Source organism: Rhipicephalus microplus, chromosome 3, assembly GCF_043290135.1.
Source record: "Rhipicephalus microplus isolate Deutch F79 chromosome 3, USDA_Rmic, whole genome shotgun sequence".
Taxonomy (NCBI): domain Eukaryota; kingdom Metazoa; phylum Arthropoda; class Arachnida; order Ixodida; family Ixodidae; genus Rhipicephalus; species Rhipicephalus microplus.
In genome coordinates, this window is record NC_134702.1 from 106,653,668 (window position 1) to 106,675,276 (window position 21,609).

Consider the following 21,609-nt stretch of genomic DNA (forward strand, 5'->3'; position numbering starts at 1 on the left):
CTGTGCAATGTTGGCGCATGTTACAGAACCTCAGGTTAATGAAGTTTCTGGAGCCTTACACTATTGCATACCTCATAATCTTGCAGTCATTTTGTCAAGTAAAATTTCAGCACTTATTAGCAACATTTATGAGAGTTGCAGCTTGTCTCTAGTGCTGTTACAATTCAGTATACGGTGAGCAGAGTACCTGTAAACAGTGTTCCTACTTAACCGTATTTCAGAATTACTATAAATAGATATTTTGATCTAGCAGGCAGTTCGTGTTTTACTATTCAGGAAACTGTAGTAGTAGTTACTCACTACAACAGTAGAAAAAGTCAAGTCCAAGTTACGCATGTCTGAAATAGTCATGCTTCAAGTAAATATGGTTGTCTTAGAAGTGTCTATCGTAAGTTGCCCAGAATCAATAAATAATCACATGAGCAAATATAGTTGCCTTATGTGAGCTTGGTGTTTTGAGGACATTTGAATTAGCTCATTTGTAGTTTTTTGCTTCGGTCATTCTAGTGGAGGACTTTTTTGGAGAGCAATGTATAAGGCAGTTTACTTCGAGGAAATTATCCAGGAAAAATAAGTGGCGTTACTTTCGTGCCTGATGTAGTGTTAGGTACTCTCCCCTCTTAACAAAAGTGAAATAACTGACTGTATGTTTTTCTGGTGTGTTAGTTTTGGCAGTGACGAGCTGAAGGCGCAGTTCTTGGCCCCATCGATTGCCGGGGACATTGTTGGATGCGTGGGTGTCAGCGAACCAGATTGTGGCTCAGACGTTGCGAGTGAGTTGGTGGTCTGATTGTATTTGTTGGCCCGTTAAGTGGAATACTACTTGGTTGAAGCACGCTTTTGTTTGTATTTCGTTTGTGCAGCTCATTAGTCTAGTAGATTTATGGGACCTGTATCACATCAAAATCGTTTGGTCAATCAATCTGCTTGTTCATATGAGGTTGCACTGTGCTTTCAAGCTTTGATGCAGTGCTGATTCTGTCTCACATTCCTGGTTTTTTCAAGAATGTGTTTCGCTCTGATAGGACAAGTATTTTTTTTCACTTATACCATTACTATTCTACTTTAGATAGTGTAGGCTTATAGAGTAATGTTGAGGCATTCAATTAGACAAGCAACGCTGCACTGTAACTGGCCGGTCAGAGCAATTGGTCAAGTGTCCAGAGCTGGCTCGGGGCAGTTGGCTGTATGAAATAAACATGTCGGGGCAATCTGCAGAGCAACCCGCGACACACTTTTGACTGGAGGATCTCACTTCCTGATCCTTTTTTTTTTTCTGGATGTGCTCTGTTTGGCAGGCATCAAGACGACCGCTCTCAGAAAGGGCGATGACTTGGTGATCAATGGTGGGAAAATGTGGATCACCAACGGCTGCCAGGCTGATTGGATGGCCCTGCTGGCCAACACTCGCACCGAGGGGCCCCCGCACAAGACCAAGTCTCTCATCTGCCTGCCTCTTAAGACACCTGGTGAGCTGTTGAAGGGTTTTGACTGCAAATAAAATAATTACCACAGGGTATAGGCTATGTACTTACTTCAGGATATATATAAAGAAAGTTCAGCAAGATTTTGTCAACAAGCAAATTACTTTCATTCCAGTTCTTAGCGTTTAAAAAGAGATGGCACATTCTTCTATGCGTCCCGTTTAAACTCGTTGCAGGTGTGACAGTGGCTCGCAGCATCAAAAAGCTTGGGAACTGCTCCTCGGACACAGCACAGATCTTCTTCGAGGACGTCCGGGTGCCAGCCAAGAACATTGTGGGTGAAGAAGGCATGGGCTTCATCTACCAGATGCTCCAGTTCCAAGAGGAGCGCCTGGTGGCTGCCATTAACAGTGAGCACTTGTGTTTTCCAGAAGTGTTGTTGCTTGGAATGAAATTGGAACATTCTATTTTCCAAAAGTGCTAAGTATGATCCAGTGGAGAATCCAGATCAGTTTCAATTTTTTGTGGCTATTCAAGGAGAGGCGCGGCCCTCGAAAACCGAAAAATCGCGAAACGACCTTTGAAAAACCATATTTTTTTGTTGTTTGTCTAATAAACTACCTATTGTGTAATTATCATCACCTAATTCAACTGCAAAGTCGGGAAAAGAAAATGCTATTTTGAGGCCGTGGCGGCATCCAAAGTGCGCGCCATTCCCAAACCATGCGGTCGACCCGCACTATTGTGTCTTGAGCATAAATTTTTTCTCTCTCATTTGCCATCTTTCAAAATGGCGGCGGCACGATTGAAATGCTATCAATGTTTTCCCGCGGAGCAATGCGAAACGCTGATTAGCTAGAGCAACGCATTCATATATCAAGGGAGAAAGCGCATCCACCATTGGCTGCTGCGCAGCAGTGGGGGCGGTCGCTCCCTCCGATGGCGCGCACTTGCCCCGTAGTTGCTCTGCTACGAAAGCACAAAAGAGTGCGTCAAGACGCTTCTAGATATTTGGCTGAATCTTTCTGAAGAAAACAGGAGTGTCGTACTTTCTAGGCCCGTTTTCTCTGAATGGATTTTTTTTTGCTAGTTGTGGTGCTGAGGAAGGCCAGAACTCAAAGGCCACTCATCAGATTTGTGTGCCATTTTTTTTTTATTCTGTTTCTGAATGACTTTGCCAAGGTGTAACAAGCTGCTTTTTTTGAAAATGGATGTCATTAATTGATAATAAACAATTAAGTTTTGATGAATCTGGTAACTACTAGCTACATCGAATTCAAAGATGAATATTTTTTGGAGCCAAATTAAAAAAACTTCATTGTAGTACCCTAGGATAGTTATTCAAGAATATCCACAATAAATATCACCTTTCTACTATGTCCTGGGATTTCTCAAGACTTTTCCTGAGGCACCCACGGGAACAACCCAGTTCAATTTCAATAACTCTGGAACCAAAAAACACAGCTTCATGAAACTTTGCAGTTCGTCAAGTTTTAGTGTAGTGAACATGTCCTTAAAGTTTTGTTCAGATATGTTGAATAAATATAAATGTTCAGTCTCCAAGGTAGCCTCCCCTTTTAAGAGGCAATTTTAGTGTAGCATTAGCATGGCAGCGAAGGTTAAGGCAATAGCGTTACAGTGCCACAAACATTCGTTGCGGACAGTGCATTTTAGTATAGCGAGATAGCATGTACGTGCCGAAACTGTGACTGCAAGGTCACTTAACTTAGGGGGAATGCATTAAAGAAAAGGGAAAAAAAATCCTAAAAGTCTTGCCTGTATTTTCGCATGCAGTGGTATTACTAATTCATTTTTAATAATCTAAGTAAATAAATGTGAGCCACGCACCAAATGCATAAATCTATAACAGATTTGTTTATACCCATCTTCAAGTTAACCCAGGAACGTACAAAATGGGAAGCAATCTCAAAAGCTCAGCTAATTTATCCATAATACTCAGTTGTTGAAGCTGTCTAAAGACAAGTCAAGCCGTTAAATAGTCACTTTCTGTAAATGAAGTGAACCTTTCAACAGCAAAACAGCAACAGCACTTCAGTTTGAACTGGATGTCCCAAACTACTGCCATGACCCGCATAAGCATCCGCGCAAGCAGGCACTTGATGTGTGGAGACACCAAGGACCTGAGGAACGGGCGGGGGGGGGGGGGGGGGAGTCCGCTTTTATCTCTTACCCCTCCTGTTAGGGGACCATCAAGACAGAGATAACACACCCCTTTGGCCCTGGCTTCACGTAGGTGGCACCTCTGGGCTGACCCACTCAGGGGGAATCGGCAGTTGCCTTTTTCTTTCTCTCCCTACATCTTCCTCTAATAGTTTTGATCTTTCCTGTTATCTCCTGGCAGATAAGGCCATGCCGGTTTATTGGGACGCGGGAAAAGATAAAGATCAAAGTGATTGCGGCTGATGCGTCCAATGGGGCCAAGAGCCAGAGCGTACTGATCTGCACGTGGCTCATGCATCTTGAGCCACACGGCTTTCTTCTTCTTTTGTCGCGTCTACCATAGTGCTACCACTTCTAGATTTCTCGGCGGCAAGAGTTAACCTGGTGTAAATGTTCAACCTTGGGTAGGCTGCGGCGACTCCATTTTGGATAATGGTGAAAATTCTATAGGCCCGTGTGCTCAGATTTGGGCACGTTGAAGAACTCCAGGTGGCCAAAATGTCTGGAGCCTTCCATTACAGCGTCTTTCATAATCATATGGTGATTTTGGGACGTTGTACCTTGCATATCAATCAATCAATCAATCCCAACCTTGGGTAGATATATTAGGTAATAACAGCCATGTACAGCTGGCACTTGCGTTTCCTTCGCGTCTCGTTGCGTCCCCTTATGTGGCTCGGAGGTGAGCGGCTGGCATGACTGCCAAATAAGCAGCATCTTTCATGGGATCACTTAAACCCCACCTAACTGATCACCCCTCCAGAAGGTGACGCACCGATGTTATTTTTGAAGTTCTCCCGACTAAGGAAGACAACTTCCCCAAGTTCCACATTATTCACTGTCACGGACGGCTATTTTCGGCGACACCGCGTCACGGCAATTAACGGGCCCCGTACTCCCCGACTGACCGTGAGAAACGGCGGCACATGAAAGGGAACCGATAAGTGCAAAATGGGGTGCTCTCCTTAGAACGTCGCCGCCGACGGTTGATCCTTTTGTAACTGTGGCGGCGTCTGCAAGGTCGTAGAAGGCCGCGGTATACCCCGTACAAGATTTAGACTACAAGACGCCCGGCTGAGAGCTAAGTGGTTGACCGTTCCCACGGAGAAAAGCGTGGGAAACGCTCTGGTGGCCAAGCCGTATGACAACAACCCAACAGGTTGTCACTCTCGCTAGTTGCGGGCCCTCTCCCTATTAAAAAGGGGTGGGGTCAAAATATTTTTGGGGCGGAGTTTCCCCTCAATTAAACGCGCATGATTGGACCCAGGTAGAGGTCTCTTGTCCCCAAGGAAGAGAGCGAGGAGACATGAGGGGGATTTAAGCGCAGGATTTTGCCCTGCTAGGCAGACTAGTCGCTGACCAAGATGGTGTAGAAACAGATCAACAAGCATCTCTTCTAGAAGTTTTTAGTGTGGCTCTGTATCGGCTGGCCACCTAAACTTAGCCGTTCGTTTAGTTGTGACGCGATATTAACGTCTGCAACGTAGACATCGGGACTTCGCCTCGAGTTAGCTCAACCTGCTCGAAGTCACCTGCAAGCACTAGCCTCCCGAAGCCACCAGCGTTGCAACACCGCCGACATCGCAGTCGTGCCAGAACTCTCTTCGACTTCTCGCATCCGATCGTCGGGGACACAACGCTGCCGGTCATCACACGTATGCCTTCACCTGTTTATATCTTCGAACTTTCTCCTCCGTCGTTCTATTCTTGTTAGTGTGTGTAGTTTGTAATAGTTCTCTCTCGTAAGCTGATTTATTGTCTCTGTTATATATTTCTTTAGTTGTATCAAGTGTCGATGTATTTTGTTAGTTTTATTGAAGTGTTATATTAGATCCCGTGTGCTGCAATATCACTAGATTAAAGTTGTTTTGTTTTCTCACGTCTCTGATCTCTTCACTGTCTCTGCTTGCGTACGGAACGAACCGACCTGCTGTCATTCCCGTCGCCGACTTCGCGCTGGCGACGCTAGAGTGGCAGCTTGTAACAAAACTGGCGTCCGCGAGACAGGACGTTCCGTACAAAGAGTAAGACAGTGAGGGGTGAACGAGAACCGTGCGGACAGCCACACAGTTGAAGCGGTTGCATCCTGTAATGATTGCGCTGTTTTTATAGTGGCATTATAGTGACAGTTGCAGTATGGAGTGTAGGAATTTTGATAAGTGGATCACGTACGGTAAACAGTTAGGCCTCGAGGGCGCCGAACTGAGACAATCGGTTAAGGAGCAGCAGGAACAGGCGCAGGCGTTAGCCAGAGAATAGCGGGCACTGGCCCGGGAGGAAAAAGAAAGGGAGAGAGAACGCAAAGAAAGGGCGAAAGAACGAGAAGCGGCAAGGGAAGCGGCAAGGGAAGCCGGAGAACGGGAAGTGCAGTTACTGCAATTAAAGATTCGCCTCAGTGAGGGTAGCAGGGTGAGCCGATCCAGCAGTGAGCACGGCGATGCCGGCGAGAAACTGTCATTTGAGCGAGACACATGGTGTCAAGGGCTACTCACAGTTCTGTCTTGCGAGGCAAATGAAGCTGTTGCGCGACTCAGTCAGCAGAACGCGAACAACGAGGTAGTTAAGGCAGATAGGTTCCGGATGTTGGGAACTTCTGTCTGGACAAAAGAAGAGCAGCCCAGACAAGAGTCTGAAAGAGAGCGCGAAGCAGAAAGACAAGAGTCTGAAAGCAAGGCGCGTCGGAAAGCGTTGGACATAGAAGCGCGTCATGAAACGCCAGAACCAGAAATCGCGCTAGAAAAGGGCCCGCATATTCTCGAATGCATCCATATAAATGATGTAGAGAACGAGGCCTTGGCCGGTCTCGAAGTAGAGACAGTATCAAAAAACGGTCCTAGCGAGGATGAGGTGTGTGCCAGCAGCCCTAATGGACTCAGTAAGAAGCTGGAAACCATCCTCATGCCTCGAGAGGACGTCTCGAGATCGTCACATGCAGATAGGGTTAGCACAGTGGCTAAACACAGTGAGAACGCGACGCTTCAGGAGTGCAGCGACGCCATCGGAGAGGGCCCAGTTAATGGTTTCATCAGCATTAACAAAGATAATTTGGCCCGGCAGTCCGTCGTGACACCGAGTTCAAAATGTTTGAGCGTGGGGAAAAATGTAGCACAAGCTCCAACGAGCTTCCCAACCCCTCAGTTCCCGACGCGACTTTGTGATGGCATTGAGAGAAAGGGGGCAAGCAAACATCGCAGGAAAAGGAAGAAGCGAAAGCGTTCGGCACTGCCTAAGCCTAGGACTAGTCCCACCCCGTCGCCAGAAAGACGAAGGGGTAGGCATTCAATCAGTTTTAGGAAACGTCAATGGTGGCGTTCAGCCTGGCACAAGCGGCGAGCCAGCTTTGGAGGAGGAAAAGGAGGTGCATCACCCAAACGAAAGGCGCGTTTTAGTTCGACAACTTCAGGAAGGCGACCTTGTCCGAAGGGTCAAGGTCAAAAGATCACAAAAGCTAAAAACCGCATCGGGGCGAACATAAAGGGACAGTGGCCCCAGTTTTCCCCCTGTTTCTGGCGTCCCTTTCAAATTCCTGAGGGGAACAGGCCAAAGTGGAAAATGAGGTGTGACGGCAGTGCACTGCTTAGAGTTTGTGCATTTTGTATCCTCTGGCGTGTTCAAAAAACCGCCGGGACCGCGACCCCATCGGGTGCGATTCAGGCGAATCTATTGTAGAAAAGGGGGCACGGTCAGTTGAGTAATTGTTGCACGCGCGTACTAAGTATAATTATTCAGGGCAACATTGGAGATTCATGTTTGAGTCGTTTTAATTTTGTATAGGTTACAAGATTCGATGTAAAGTTTTCAAAAGGAAAACCGCCGAACCAAAAGCTGAAAGTTAGCATCGAATTAGTTTAATCATGAGTGCAAAAATTTGCATAAGGTAAAACCCGAGAAAATGTGTCATTTTTCTAGTTGTTTCAAAGGTTTAGTGTGGCATCGTATGCCTCCACTACCAAGGGGATGGGGCATGAATGAGCATTTGAGGAAGATGTTAGCATAAACCGAATGATTTCGTAAATTGATTAAGATTGGCGTGACCCGGTACAGTTGTCGTTGCGCGCATTGAGACTTGAGGTCTATGAGCATGTTTTTTTTTTCCTTCCGTCGGTTGTTTTCTGTTTGTATGCACGTATTTCATTGTATAAAAAGTGTATTTTGAGTTATTTTCTTTTTGCTTGGTGCATTGGTTGTTTTACTTGCTGTAATGCACATTGAAGGATTGCACTACAGTTGAGGAGCGCACCTGTTCCGTTTTATTTGGTAGTATACATTCAAGCAGTGTATTCTGTATTGATGGCTGCCGTACACGGCTATCTCCTCTTCTTGTTTGTATGGCGCATTGATATTGTTGCGTGTTAATGAAGCTGGTACTCTAACCATTGTTTGTTTTTCCTTTTGTTGTTACTTTGATGCACTCTGCCTATTTATGTTGTGTATGAGAGGGACAGTCCTCATGCCTCCCTTGTTGGTGGTGTTTTGTTCCTTGTTGTCGAAAAAATTCCCCTCCGTGCGAACAAATGTTATGAATAACATTCTGAAAGTGGGGGGCAATGTCACGGACGGCTATTTTCGGCGACACCGCGTCACGGCAATCAACGGGCGCCGTACTCCCCGACTGACCGTGAGAAACGGCGGCACATGAAAGGGAACCGATAAGTGCAAAATGGGGTGCTCTCCTTAGAACGTCGCCGCCGACGGTTAATCCTTTTGTAACTGTGGCGGCGTCTGCAAGGTCGTAGAAGGCCGCGGTATACCCCGTACAAGGATTAGACTACAAGACGCTCGGCTGAGAGCTAAGTGGTTGACCGTTCCCACGGAGAAAAGCGTGGGAAACGCTCTGGTGGCCAAGCCGTATGACAACAACCTGACAGGTTGTCACTCTCGCTAGTTGCGGGCCCTCTCCCTATTAAAAAGGGGGGGGGGTCAAAATATTTTTGGGGCGGAGTTTCCCCTCAATTAAACGCGCATGATTGGACCCAGGTAGAGGTCTCTTGTCCCCAAAGAAGAGAGCGAGGAGACACGAGGGGGATTTAAGCGCAGGATTTTGCCCTGCTAGGCAGACTAGTCGCTGACCAAGATGGTGTAGAAACAGATCAACAAGCATCTCTTCTAGAAGTTTTTAGTGTGGCTCTGTATCGGCTGGCCACCTAAACTTAGCCGTTCGTTTAGTTGTGACGCGATATTAACGTCTGCAACGTAGACATCGGGACTTCGCCTCGAGTTAGCTCAACCTGCTCGAAGTCACCTGCAAGCACTAGCCTCCCGGAGCCACCAGCGTTGCAACACCGCCGACATCGCAGTCGTGCCAGATCTCTCTTCGACTTCTCGCATCCGATCGTCGGGGACACAACGCTGCCGGTCATCACACGTATGCCTTCACCTGTTTATATCTTCGAACTTTCTCCTCCGTCGTTCTATTCTTGTTAGTGTGTGTAGTTTGTAATAGTTCTCTCTCGTAAGCTGATTTATTGTCTCTGTTATATATTTCTTTAGTTGTATCAAGTGTCGATGTATTTTGTTAGTTGTATTGAAGTGTTATATTAGATCCCGTGTGCTGCAATATCACTAGATTAAAGTTGTTTTGTTTTCTCACGTCTCTGATCTCTTCACTGTCTCTGCTTGCGTACGGAACGAACCGACCTGCTGTCATTCCCGTCGCCGACTTCGCGCTGGCGACGCTAGAGTGGCAGCTTGTAACATTCACTGTGAGAGCAAGGAAAAGAAAGCCAGAAGCATATCACCTTTTCTTGTATCAAAACGTCATATGAAAACCATTGGAACAGACTACAAGGCCATCAAGATGGCCAGCGGCGACCTCCTGCTCGAAGCCAAAGACCATCTACAGTACCAGAGGCTAAAGAACCTGACAGCTTTTGGTGATCAGCCCGTCACCATCACACCACACTTGAACACCGTGAAGGGTGTCATGACACCGTGAAGGGTGTCATGTCAGATGGTGACTCAATGGACCTGTCCGATGAAGAACTCGTTCCATGCTGGAAAGAAGAGAGCGTAATTCAGGTGCAGCGCATAACTGTAAGAAGAGAAAGCAAAGAAATTCACGCAATGCACATAATACTTACTTTCGCATCTACAACTCTCGCAATGATTTCAAATCTTTTTTTCTCTTTTTGGTGACGTGTACGAGATGTATTCGAACATGCTTCTTTTATCCGTGACCTATGCGGGATATATTCTGATATAGTTTTGCGTTTTTGTTTTGTTATTTTCATATAGTGTGCGTCTTGAGCGTACAGTGTGAAACTTGTTTCCACATATATTCTTTGTACATGCCAGATATGTAACCGCAACTCCTGTCTTGGCCCTTGGGCTGACAGTATGAATAAATAAAAAAAAATTATAGTAACAGGCTACCTCAAATTAGCAGTTATACCTTCAATTCCCAACCCGTGGCGCTGCTTTAAGTTCCAGCGGTTTGGCTATATGGCCTAGGCTTACCTGGGCGAAATGTGGCACCAAAAGACACTTTGCTGACGATGAATGTAATTCCAAACTTCACTGCCCAAATTATGATGGAGACCACTCGACATATTCCAGGTCCTGTGCCCTGGAAGAGGGAAAAATGAATAATTACCACCAAAATCAAACTCAACATCACCTTTCGTGAAGCAAGGCAGGGCGTCTCCCCGCATTTCGCAGGGAACACATCCTATGCCGAAGTGGTGCAAGAAGGGTCAGCACCACTACGGTTTTTAGTGATGCCCCAGACCATGCATGACGTGCTGAGGCAAACAACACCAGCATCCTTGGGCGGAGCATCCCCGGTTTCTCCACCCTCTCTGCGCTCGGCCCCGCCAAAGGCCCCTCTGAACCCTGGCAACAACGAAAGCAGCAAATAAGCCAAAAAGGTACCATCAACCTCTGGCCTGGTGGGGGCGAAGGTATCGTCCACCATGACAAAGCCCACCCAACTTACCAGTTCTTGTGGCGCCTCTCCAGAGGCGACGGACACCACTGGCTCACTGGCACAGACTGCGCTAAAGGAGTGGCGAGAGCCTCTCGATCGCTTCAAAATAGGCAAAACAATAATTACAGGGCCTTCCAAAGGCTCTGTAAAACCAGCAAATTTTCTCTTTTGTGAGACACACAGCACATACACATATCCAAGATGAATAAAATATTACAATGGAATGCTAGAGGGCTTTTAAACAATCTTAATGATATATAAGATTCCCTTAGCAAATATTCTTCAAAAGTGCTGTGTGTGTGCAGGAGACACACCTAAATCAAAAACACACAAATTTCTTCCACCCGTATTTCATATTTCGCAAGGAACACCAGGATGCTCTTGCATCATCTGGTGGTGTTGCAGTTATACCCGATAAAAATGAAGCATGTAAGCACATTCCGCATTGAACGACACTGGAGGCAGTAACTGTCGGAGCCATAATTTCAAGCAAACGCATTAAAATTTGCTCAATATACATACCCCCACATTATCAGCTAGACAAACACGAATTCCAATCATTTATAGAATGAGTTGCCAGAGCCCTACCTTGTTCTCAGTGATTTCCATGCTCACAGCAGCCTATGGGGGGACTCGCATTGACGCATGAGGCCGACTCATTGAGAATTTTATTTTTTCCACAAGTGCATGTCTGCTAAACAAAGAAGAAACCATATTTTTTACCTCTCAAACGACAAATATTGTTCCTTTTATCTTAGCATCATTCTTCCATTTATTTCACTTGATTTTAACTGGGAAGTAGTTAAAAACTTTTATGGGAGTGAGCACTTCCCAATAATTTTTGAAACACTAAAGCGAAATGAATCTCCACCCCAGGCTCCTTGACAAAGCCAGCTAGAAGTATTTTTATAAGGCTACTAAGATCTCGTGGGTAGACTTGCCTTGTTTTAATATTGATGCTGCTATAGAGTATTTTACTGCTTTTACTCTCAACAAAGCTACTAAATGTATACCAAAAACTAGTGCCACCAGTAAACATCGTGTTCCCTGGTGGAATGACAACTGCCGCAAGGCTCGGAAGAAACAAAATAAAGCGTGAAGACTTCTACATGATTCTCCTGTTGCAGAAAACCTCATCAATATTAAAGAGATCAAATCGCAAGGGCGGAGGACTTGCCGGCAGGCCAGAAGAGACAGCTTGCCCGGGTTCATATCGTGTGGGAACTCCTGTAGGGATGAAGTTAAGGTCTGGAGCAATGTCAATAAAATAAGAGGCCAACCAACATATTTGGTACCATTAGTAGACATTCAAGGGGAAAGCCTGGAAGATCAAGCTGATTCTCTGGGAGCGTATTTTGGATCCATATCCAGCTCAACACTCTACTCAGACACCTTCCAAAGGTGTCTGAGAACCATTCCGCTTTGCTCAACTATAGGCAGTGCTAAACTGTTGCAGCAATTCTGCTCCACGCTCTGGTAGAATTGTTTATGATAATCTGAAACACTCACCCCAAGAAACTCGAGAAACACGGCTCTCCTTATTCAATGCCATATGGCTGGTTGGTGAGATTGTTAAATCCTGGAAAGAGGCTTCAGTATTGTGATCCCTATCCTGAAACAGGACAAGGGTCCATCCTCTGTCACAAGTTACAGGCCGATCGTGTTAATGAGTTGCTTATGTAAACTTTTTGAAAAAATGATAAATTATCGACTAAAACATTTTCTAGAATCGAACAAATCGCTTGACCCACACCAATGTGATTTTCAAGAATCGATCCACCGTCTGACCATCTTGTACACATTGAGACGCAGATCCGCGAGGCCTTTGTACACAAGCAATTTTTTGTCTCTGTGTTCATCGACATGGAAGAAGCATACAACACAGCATGGTGGTTCTGAATATTGAGAGAACTGTCCAACTTAGGTGTACAAGGTAGAATGTTCGATATAATAGTTACGTGTCGGATAGCACTTTCCGTGTCCGAGTTGGAAACATGCTATGACAAACATTTGTTCAAGAAACGAGAGTACCACAAGGTGGTGCCCTCAGCTGCGCACTTTTTATTGTGAAAGGGCCACTCACCAGGTTTGACAATTTTGAGCTGACAGCGCAGTGCGTAGATAAGGCGTTCATGATCACGTCTGCCAAAATTTGCAATGCTACGTGCAGCAGAAAGGGGTCGAATTTCAAGATGAACGCTGCTCCCCCTTCCTTTTGCGAGCGTTCACCTAGAAAATGAGGGCATCACTTGCACGTATGAATGGCCTTACGTACAAGGCAATGCAGTGACGTTGGTTCTCTACGTCGACGACGATGCTCCGACGTTGCCAACAGTGGCACGTCACATGGCGAAAATTATTTAACACAACATGCAAAGTTTATGTATTTGTTACTTGAAGGGATTAATAAATCTCTAGATAAATAATGAGATGCAATAAGGGAATGTGAGTGGTCTTTTTTCATTTTTTTTTTGTAAATTGTGTAGTGGAGCATACGCACTAACACGTATGTGCCTTCCAAAGAGAACGAAAAACCCCGTGCTCTGATTGCACGAGAACCTGTGTCGCCTTTGCCAGACTTGCCGTACGCCCATTTTCCGTCGCGACCTCGTTGCGACTTCTCTGTTTGAATAAACATCATCTCATTTGGTGGAGGCTGCTGAGATCCCTAAGCAGACCTGGAGCTCCGCTCTCGCAAGTTGGCCAAAAGACCACCGTACAACATAACTTACGCAGTCGCCAACCAGCCCGTCCCAGCACAGCCAGCACCATTGGCTGCCCAGTCGACCTGCCCCGGCGCTACCCGTCAGCGGGACCCACCAATCTTCAGCGGCAGTGGTGAGCAAGACGTTCAAAACTGGCTCTCCTTGTAATAACGCGTAAGTGCCAGCAACAAGTGGGACGACGACTCTAAGCTCGCCTAAGTTATCTTTTACTTAGCTGACGTCTCTAAGCTATGGTTTACCAACCGCGAAACCGCCATCGCCAATTGGTCCACCTTTAAGACCCTCGTGACCGAAGCGTTCGGCCGACCAGAGTTCCGCAAACTCCGCACTGACCAGCGTCTACGCCACCGAGCCCAGCAGCCTGGTGAGAGGTTTACTAGTTATATTGAGGATGTGCTCGACCTCTGCAGACGTGTTAACCCATCGATGCCTGAAAAAGAGAAAATTCGACAGATTCTCAAGTGCATTGAGGATGGCGCATTCCAGATTTTGCTGGCGAAAGGCCCGACCACTGTGGCAGTCCTCGTAAGCCTGTGCCAGAGCTTCGATGAATTGCGTCGTCAGCGTTCCGTCGCCCGACAAAGTGTCCCATCATCAGATTCGATCTCGGCCGTCGCACTCGCAAATGGCAACGTTCGCCAAGAAACTCTATCGAATCAGATTAAAGACTTCATCAGGGAGGAAGTCGCCCGACAGCTCTCCCTGCTGCAGCATAGCGACGCGCCCACCACAAGCCTGCCTTCGACACTACAGCAGGCCATATGCACTGAAATTTGCAATGACTTCCCTACAGTGCCGGCCCCTTACACATGCACTTCTGTACCATCTGATCTCTCAAATGCCGGCTACGCACCACCTGCGCCACCCTCACCTCTCAGCTCCGCAGCAGTGGTCGTGCTGCCCCCACTGCATCCAGTCGCCTTATCGGCTCCACCTCCTCCGGCCTCGCCTCCAGTTTACAGGCCCCCACCTCGCTTTTTCCGTCCATCTAATGAGTGGCGCACCCAAGACAATCATCCTATCTGCTTCGCGTGTGGCATCGCTGGCCACATTGCACGCTTCTGCCGCCTCCGTCCTACACCTGAGCACGCATACTTTGGAACTCCTACCTACGCGCCGCAGCAAACCATCACGTCTTCATATGAACAGAGGCACTCCGACTCGGATCGCCGCCCATCAACTGCTCGTTTCCCATCCCATCGTCGCTGATCGCCATCGCCTATGCGTCGTCGACCATCTCCTGAGGAGGGAAACTAATCAGTGAAGTTCCGGAGGCAAGAACTGCAACTTGTGCGCAATTCTCAAGGCCTCCATTTTCACCGCAAAATGTTGTTGATGTCGATGTTGAGAGAGTCGCCACATTAGCGTTGATACTGGGGCCGCCGTTTCTGTGATGGACGCAAAATTTTGTCGAAAACTGAAGAAAGTGACCACATCTCTCTGTGGCATGGTGCTGTCCATGGCTAGCGCGCAACGCATTCATCCCTCGGCTGTGTGTACGGCGCGCGTCATCATCCAAGACGTTTTGTGCGTCGTCCAATTTTTTGTTCTACCATCTTGCTCTCATGACTTTATTTCTCCATTTTCACCGCAAAATGTTGTTGATGTCGGTGTTGAGGGAGTCGCCACATAAGCGTTGATACTGGGACCGCCGTTTCTGTGATGGACGCAAAATTTTGTCGGAAACTGAAGAAAGTGACCACATCTCTCTGTGGCATATGCTGTCCACGGCTAGCGCGCAACGCATTCATCCCTCGGCTGTGTGTACGGCGCGTGTCATCATCCAAGACGTTTTGTGCGTCGTCCAATTTTTTGTTCTACTATCTTGCTCTCATGACTTTATCCTGGGTTGGGATTTCTTATCAAGTCATGAAGCTATCATCGACTGTTCCCATGCCGAAGTGTCCCTTGCGCCAACATGTGAATTTCCAACACCCGACCGTTCTCCTCTGCTCTGCAAACTCATCGCTGACGACATCACCGTGCCTCCGGAAGCTTCAGTCCCTATCAGCTTTTCATGTGTGGCGCAGCTTGACGCCACAATGGTGTTTACGCCATCTCCGGTTTTTACTGAACGCAAGGGCATCGTTCTCCCATTTGCCGTTCTTACAATTACGCCTGGTTTAGCCATAATGCTGGTTACCAAATACTGCAACTACCCAGTTGGCTTACTTCGTGGTGAAACGTTGGGATATGTACAACCTAACGCCATGTCACATTGCCGCAATCACTTATGCGTCTGAGCCATCAAGTTTGTCAGCCTTCGACAATGCTATTGACGCAGACCTTCCCCCCTCGCATCGCCGCCAACTTGTTGCTCTCCTTAACAAGTTTCGCTTTTCTTTCGACTTTCAAGAACCTGCTTTGGGCCGCACCACGATTATCACTCATACTATTGACACCGGCTCACATTCGCCTCTACGACAGCGTCCTTACCATGTTTCCGCCGAAGAGCGCCACGTCATTACGGAGCAAGTAGATGACATGCTTAAACGTGGAGTCATACAGCCTTCTCAAAGTGCTTGGTCATCACTTGTGGTTCTGGTAAAGAAAAAAGATGGCACCATTCGATTTTGCGTGGACTATCGCCGCTTAAACAAGATTACGAAGAAAGATGTCTACCCGCTACCACAAATAGACGATGCTCTTGACTGTTTACAAGGCGCCGAGTACTTTACATCCTTGGATCTGCGTTCTGGGTATTGGCAGGTGCCAATGGCTGAATGTGATCGCCCTAAAATAGCCTTTGTAACGCCGTATGGCCTATATGAATATAAATTCATGCCATTTGGGCTCTGCAACGCGCCTGCCACATTTGAGCGCATGATCGATACCACCTTGCGTGCCCACAAGTGGAAAACTTGCTTGTGTTACCTGGACGACATCGTAGTCTTTCCACCTGATTTTCCGACACACCTGTTCGTCTCCACGAGATTCTGACGTCTCTAGCTTCTGCAGGCATGCAACTTAACATCAAGAAGTGCCATTTCGCAGCACGAAAACTAACCATCTTGGGACATGTTATCATAAGAGACGATGTTCTTCCGGATCCCGATAAGCTTCTAGCTATCGCTGACTTCCCGTTTCCCACATCACTAAAAGCCCTAAGAAGTTACGTCAGCCTCTGCTCCTACTTTTGTCGCTTCGTGCGCAACTTCGCATCCATCATCGCACCTCTGATGAGTCTGCTTTCCAACAGCAAAGGTATATCTGCATGGTCACCTGCATGTGACGACGCATTTCGTCAGCTGCGCCGCCTGCTGACCTCACCACCTATTCTTCATCACTACGACCCCACTGCTGTTACAGAAATTCACACTGATGCAAGTGGCATTGGTCTTTGTGAAGTTTTGGCACAACAGAAAGGCACCCAAGCCAAATGCGTAGTCGCCTATGCAAGTCGCGCTCTCAAGGTTGAATTGAATTACTCCGTGACAAAGAAGGCATGTTTGGCCATAATCTGGGCATTGACGAAGTTTCGCCCGTACCTTTACGGCCGTCCTTTCGACGTGGTCACAGACCGCCACGCTCTATGTTGGCTGTCCACCTTGAAAGACCCGTCCGGACGCCTGGGGCGTTGGGCACTTCAATTGCAGGAATACGACATCCATGTCGTATATCGTTCCAGTTGCAAGCATGTGGATGCCGATGTACTTTCGCGATCGCCATTAACACCAGATGTGGCTTCTCTGTCACCCCTTTTTACCACCTTGTCACCAATCGACACCACTGAAATGCTTTCGGAGCAGCGTAAAGACCCATTCCTTGCATTGTTACTCGACTACCTTACCGATCCATCTGCTGTTCCTTCCACGAGAGCGCTACGCTGGCAAGCAGCCCACTCTTTCATGTGAGACAACATTCTGTGCCGCCGCAATTACATGCCTGGTGGTCGGAAGTGGCTTCTTGCTGTCCCAACTCATATACGCTCTGACATCTGCATGAATTTCCATGCAGATCCCCAAAGTGCTCACGCAGGTGTCCTGACAACCTGCGAAAGGCAGCGCCAACGATATTACTGGCGAGGAATGTATTGCTTTGTGCAGAAACGCGTTAAGTCTTGCACTACTTGCCAACAAAACAAGACACCTCCACGGCACCTTACTGGCATGTTACAGCCGCTCCCGTGCCCGGCTCGCCCATTCGACCGCGTGGGTATCAACCTCTAAGGCCCCTCCCATATAGTGGCTCTGGAAATCGGTGGATTATTGTCGGCGTCGATCATCTGACGCGCTACGCTGAGACTGCAGCTCTACCGGCAGCGACCGCCCACGAAGTTGCACTCTTCATTTTGCGCAGCTTCATTTTCTGCCATGGTGCTCGACGGGAATTACTCAGTGATAGGGGTCGAGTGTTCCTGTCGGAGGTCATTCAAGCTATTCGCGCTGAGTGCAACATCATCTACTATAAATCTACCGCATACCATCCACAGACGAATGGTCTCACTGAACGGTTCAACCGCACACTTGGCAATATGCTGAGGATGTACACCTTTTCCAACCACACTAACTGGTAAGCTGTATTACCTTTTGTTACCTTCACTTACAACACCGCGACGCAAGCGACTACCGGTTTTTCACCGTTCTTTTTGTTGTACGGCCGCGAACCTTCCCACTCACTGGACACTATACTCCCGTATCGCCCTGATGTGTCTGAGTGCTCCCAGCTTTCGGAAGTCGCCAGATACGCTGAAGACTGCCGTCAGTTGGCCCGGTCTCTGACAAGTGAGGCTCAAGGTCTACAAAAGACCCGACATGACGATGTCCATCACATAGCTCCCACGTTTTATACTGGCTCCCTTGCGTGGCTTTGGGTGTCCCCGCACGGTCCTGGCCTTTCTTCTAAGCTTCTGGCCCGGTACCGTGGTCCATGCCGTGTCATTGACGCGACCTCGCCGGTGAATTACATCATCGAGCCCCTAACACAATCGCCAGATTTGCGCCCGTCGAAGACGCGAGACCGTGCACGTCGACAGTCTCAAGCCCTACTACGACCCCCTCATTGTGCCTACTCCGTGAGTCGCCAGGATGGCTACTCTTAACCCCAGGGAGGGGGGTATTTTAGTGGAGCATACTCACTAACGCGTACGCCCATTTTTCGTTGCGAATTCTCTGTTTCAATAAACATCATCGCAATTGCAACAAGATGCGGGGCTAATGTGCCTGCATTTCACATGCGTTCGTGTCCCTGCGGTCAGCGCATCAAGCAGACGATAGCCGTGGAATGCTCCTACACGTTCTCTCACTCTTTGTGCTCATCTACTCCACCGCATTTAAGCTAGTGTTACCAAACTATCTCGCAGGAACAGGCAGTAGACCTCAAAACAATGCTGGTCAAAAAAAAAAACACCGCTCGCATGCACGTGGGTTGGGCATGTTCTGGCGCGTCATGCACACGTGGCCTCTTGGTCAGATGCCGCAGAGGGCAGGGAAGAGATTTGGCTTGCGAAGGCTACTCGGACGAGCGGCAAGTGTTTCGAGCTCGCCTCCTCTCATCCTCGTTTCGCACCGCTTCAAAAGAACAGTTTTCTCTGCTCGTAATGAACTGATTCAAAAAATTTTTGTGGCAAGATGTTCCTCATCGGACACCCAACAACTTCCATGGCCTAACTAAAATTTGGTATGGGGCCTGGTGAGTGGTCCTTTAAGATGAATTCACTGCATCTGCACATCCCACGTAATAGGTTTTATTGCACGTATGTGGATGATGTGCAGGTAGGATTTAAATTGTACAATTTGGCAACCTGTGAGCGACTGGTTCAGCTCGGTCTAAACAAGGTGGCCAAATGGACTGACGAAAATAGGTTCTATCTTAACACGCCTGAAAGTACGTGTTCTTTTTTCAGAAACGAGAGACATGCACCCCGACATAGGCGTACAGGGACAACGTCTATCTGTGAAAAGGGAGCATAAATTTTTAGGCCTAATCTTGAACGCAATGCTAACTTGTTCCACACAATAAGTATATAAAGAACAAGTGTATGAAAACAATATCTTGAAAGTCTTGCTACGTACCACCTGGGGCAGTGACAGAAAATGTCTCCTAAATATCTACAAAAGTCTCACATGCACACAGCTAGACTATGAGGCATTGGTCTACCAGTCTGCGACACCGAGTGCGTTGAAGATTCTGGATCCTGTTCATCATCTGGGCATCCGTTTCTCTACAGGTGCCTTCCAAACAAGCCCAGTAGAAAGCCTTTTCGCAGAGTCGAACGAGTGGTCGCTCTGCCTGCAGAGGTCCTACATGTCCCTAATCTATTATTTGAAAGTGAACGGAGATAAGAAAATTCCTATGCACTCCATAATTAATTATTTGTCTAGCTCTGCACTTTTTGGAAACCGCCCCTCAGTGAGGCAGTCCTACTAACTTCGCATCAGGGGCCTAGCTGAGAAAACTGGTGTGCCGCTTTTTGAATACTGCCTAATGGCTCCTGCTGCATGCCTACGGCCGTGGCAGTGGCAGCTCGTAGAATGTATGTATCCTTAGCGGGTGTGACGAAACATGCACCTATTGCACATATGCACACATACTTCATGGAACCTAAACACAAACACACTTGTCCTGAATTTGTTACAGATGCCTCCAAGTCTCTCACTTCTGTGTCCTATGCAACTGTAGGCCTATCTTTTTCAGCTTCCGGTTTTCTACACCCACAAACAAGCATCTTCACCGCAGAAGCTCATACGCTATTTGTGGCTGCGAAACATACTGAGGAATTAAAACTAGAACGCGTGGTTAAATACACAGGCGCTTTGAGTGTCATAACAGCTTTGAAAACAATGAAAAAACTTTAAAATCTTGTGCTTGTATCGTTTTACTCTCTTTTATGCACGATCTACGAACTCAAACGACATGTCGTAGTGTGCTGGGTGCCATAGCACCATGAGATTCGCAGTACTTCATCATAGCCATTGTGGTGGGTGGGTCTTGTTAAGATTGTATTGAATGCATCAGCATTTACTGACACTGGCGGGGACAGAAAACTGTGGGTGCCTGAATGGTGCCGTTTTCGGAATCATATATCGATATCAAGGAAAAACAAGCTGCGCTTGAATATGGCGTCAAAAGCAGGAGGTGAAGCTGTTGATAGCAAGTGGATTGCAACATAAACCAGCAATCACCTTGCCTTGGCACCTCCTTTCTGAAGTATTCAGAAAAATTGGTCACTGTTTCAGTGCACACTGCACGAAAATCGGCATTGGGAATTGGCACACTGCACTCAAAGTTTTCGAATTAACTGGACTGCTATTGATTGCCGCTTCAAATTATCCACTCAAACTTACATTGCAAAATATAGAACTGTGGAAATACTTCGAAATAACCAAATTCGAATTAAAGAGATTTTATTGTTGTTAACTTCAGTTGTGATTAAAATACTGAGGCTAATTTCTCACTGCGCCTTCTTCTACATGGCTCACATAGAAGTAATTTTACTGTGCGCACTTCTAGTCAATGTGCAGCATGAGTCTACAAACTTGCATCTCGTGTACATTGCTTGGCCTTGTTCACAGGTGTGAGCTTCATGGAGCGCATGATCAACGACACCCTGGAGTACTGCCGGCAGCGCAAGGTGTATGGCCAGCCCCTGATCAAGAACCAGGTGATCCAATATCGACTGGCCGAACTTCAGACCGAGGTAGAGGCACTTCGAGCACTTGGATACAGAGCAGCAGGTGCGTACAACAGCGTTCTTGTCTTGGCTTCTGCACAGCTTTTCACCTTGTCTACACTCTTAAATTCCCATGTGGACACCATTGGCTGTTTTGGCTGTGTTGTTGTGTAATCGTTCGAGGTTTTCCATGCTCATCCACACACCTCTTCTGTTACGGCAACACATAAACTGTATCATATTTACTATTGTCGCTCTATGATGGATTTTTCATCTGCATCACCTGGTCTATGGTGTGTGCCTCACCAACAGCCTTGCCAGAGCACTGTACCAGAATGCTGTTCCAGCACTGTTTCAGAACCATCTTTACCAGCACCAGCACTTTCATGCTGTTACTGGATCAAAGCCTCTTGTTAGTTGGGTGGAATGGCTGTATTTATTAAGGCACAAGATACATGATAGTGGCATCACTAGCAGTTCTATATTCAAAGATGAGTTTATATCAAGGATGCATTAAATAGCTAACTGGTCTATTACTCAAACGTGTGTTTATGTCGAGGATGCATCTGTGTAGATCTGTGTAGTGTTCGAAGGGGCTTTTATATTTCATGTTGAATTGTGCTCTTTGACATGCTTCAAATAGTGTACATTGTTAAAATCCTCATAAAAAAACTTTCAGTAACATGGCTGTAAACAGACTTGCTTCCCTAATTTTGGTGCAATTCTAATTGTCCCTGCTAC

The 21,609-nt window shown here is 47.1% G+C and overlaps 1 protein-coding gene across 2 annotated transcripts in view; it reads left to right on the top strand.

Moving 5' to 3' along the window:
* Nucleotides 1-21,609, top strand: part of LOC119171958 (putative acyl-CoA dehydrogenase 6) — a 46,010-nt gene that overhangs the window by 20,649 nt on the left and 3,752 nt on the right. For both annotated transcript variants that reach the window (XM_037422875.2, XM_075890109.1), the window contains 4 exons: nucleotides 667-773; nucleotides 1,299-1,469; nucleotides 1,661-1,834; nucleotides 20,771-20,932. In XM_037422875.2, coding sequence (XP_037278772.2) covers nucleotides 667-773; nucleotides 1,299-1,469; nucleotides 1,661-1,834; nucleotides 20,771-20,932 — 614 coding nt within the window. The remainder of the gene's footprint in view (nucleotides 1-666; nucleotides 774-1,298; nucleotides 1,470-1,660; nucleotides 1,835-20,770; nucleotides 20,933-21,609) is intronic.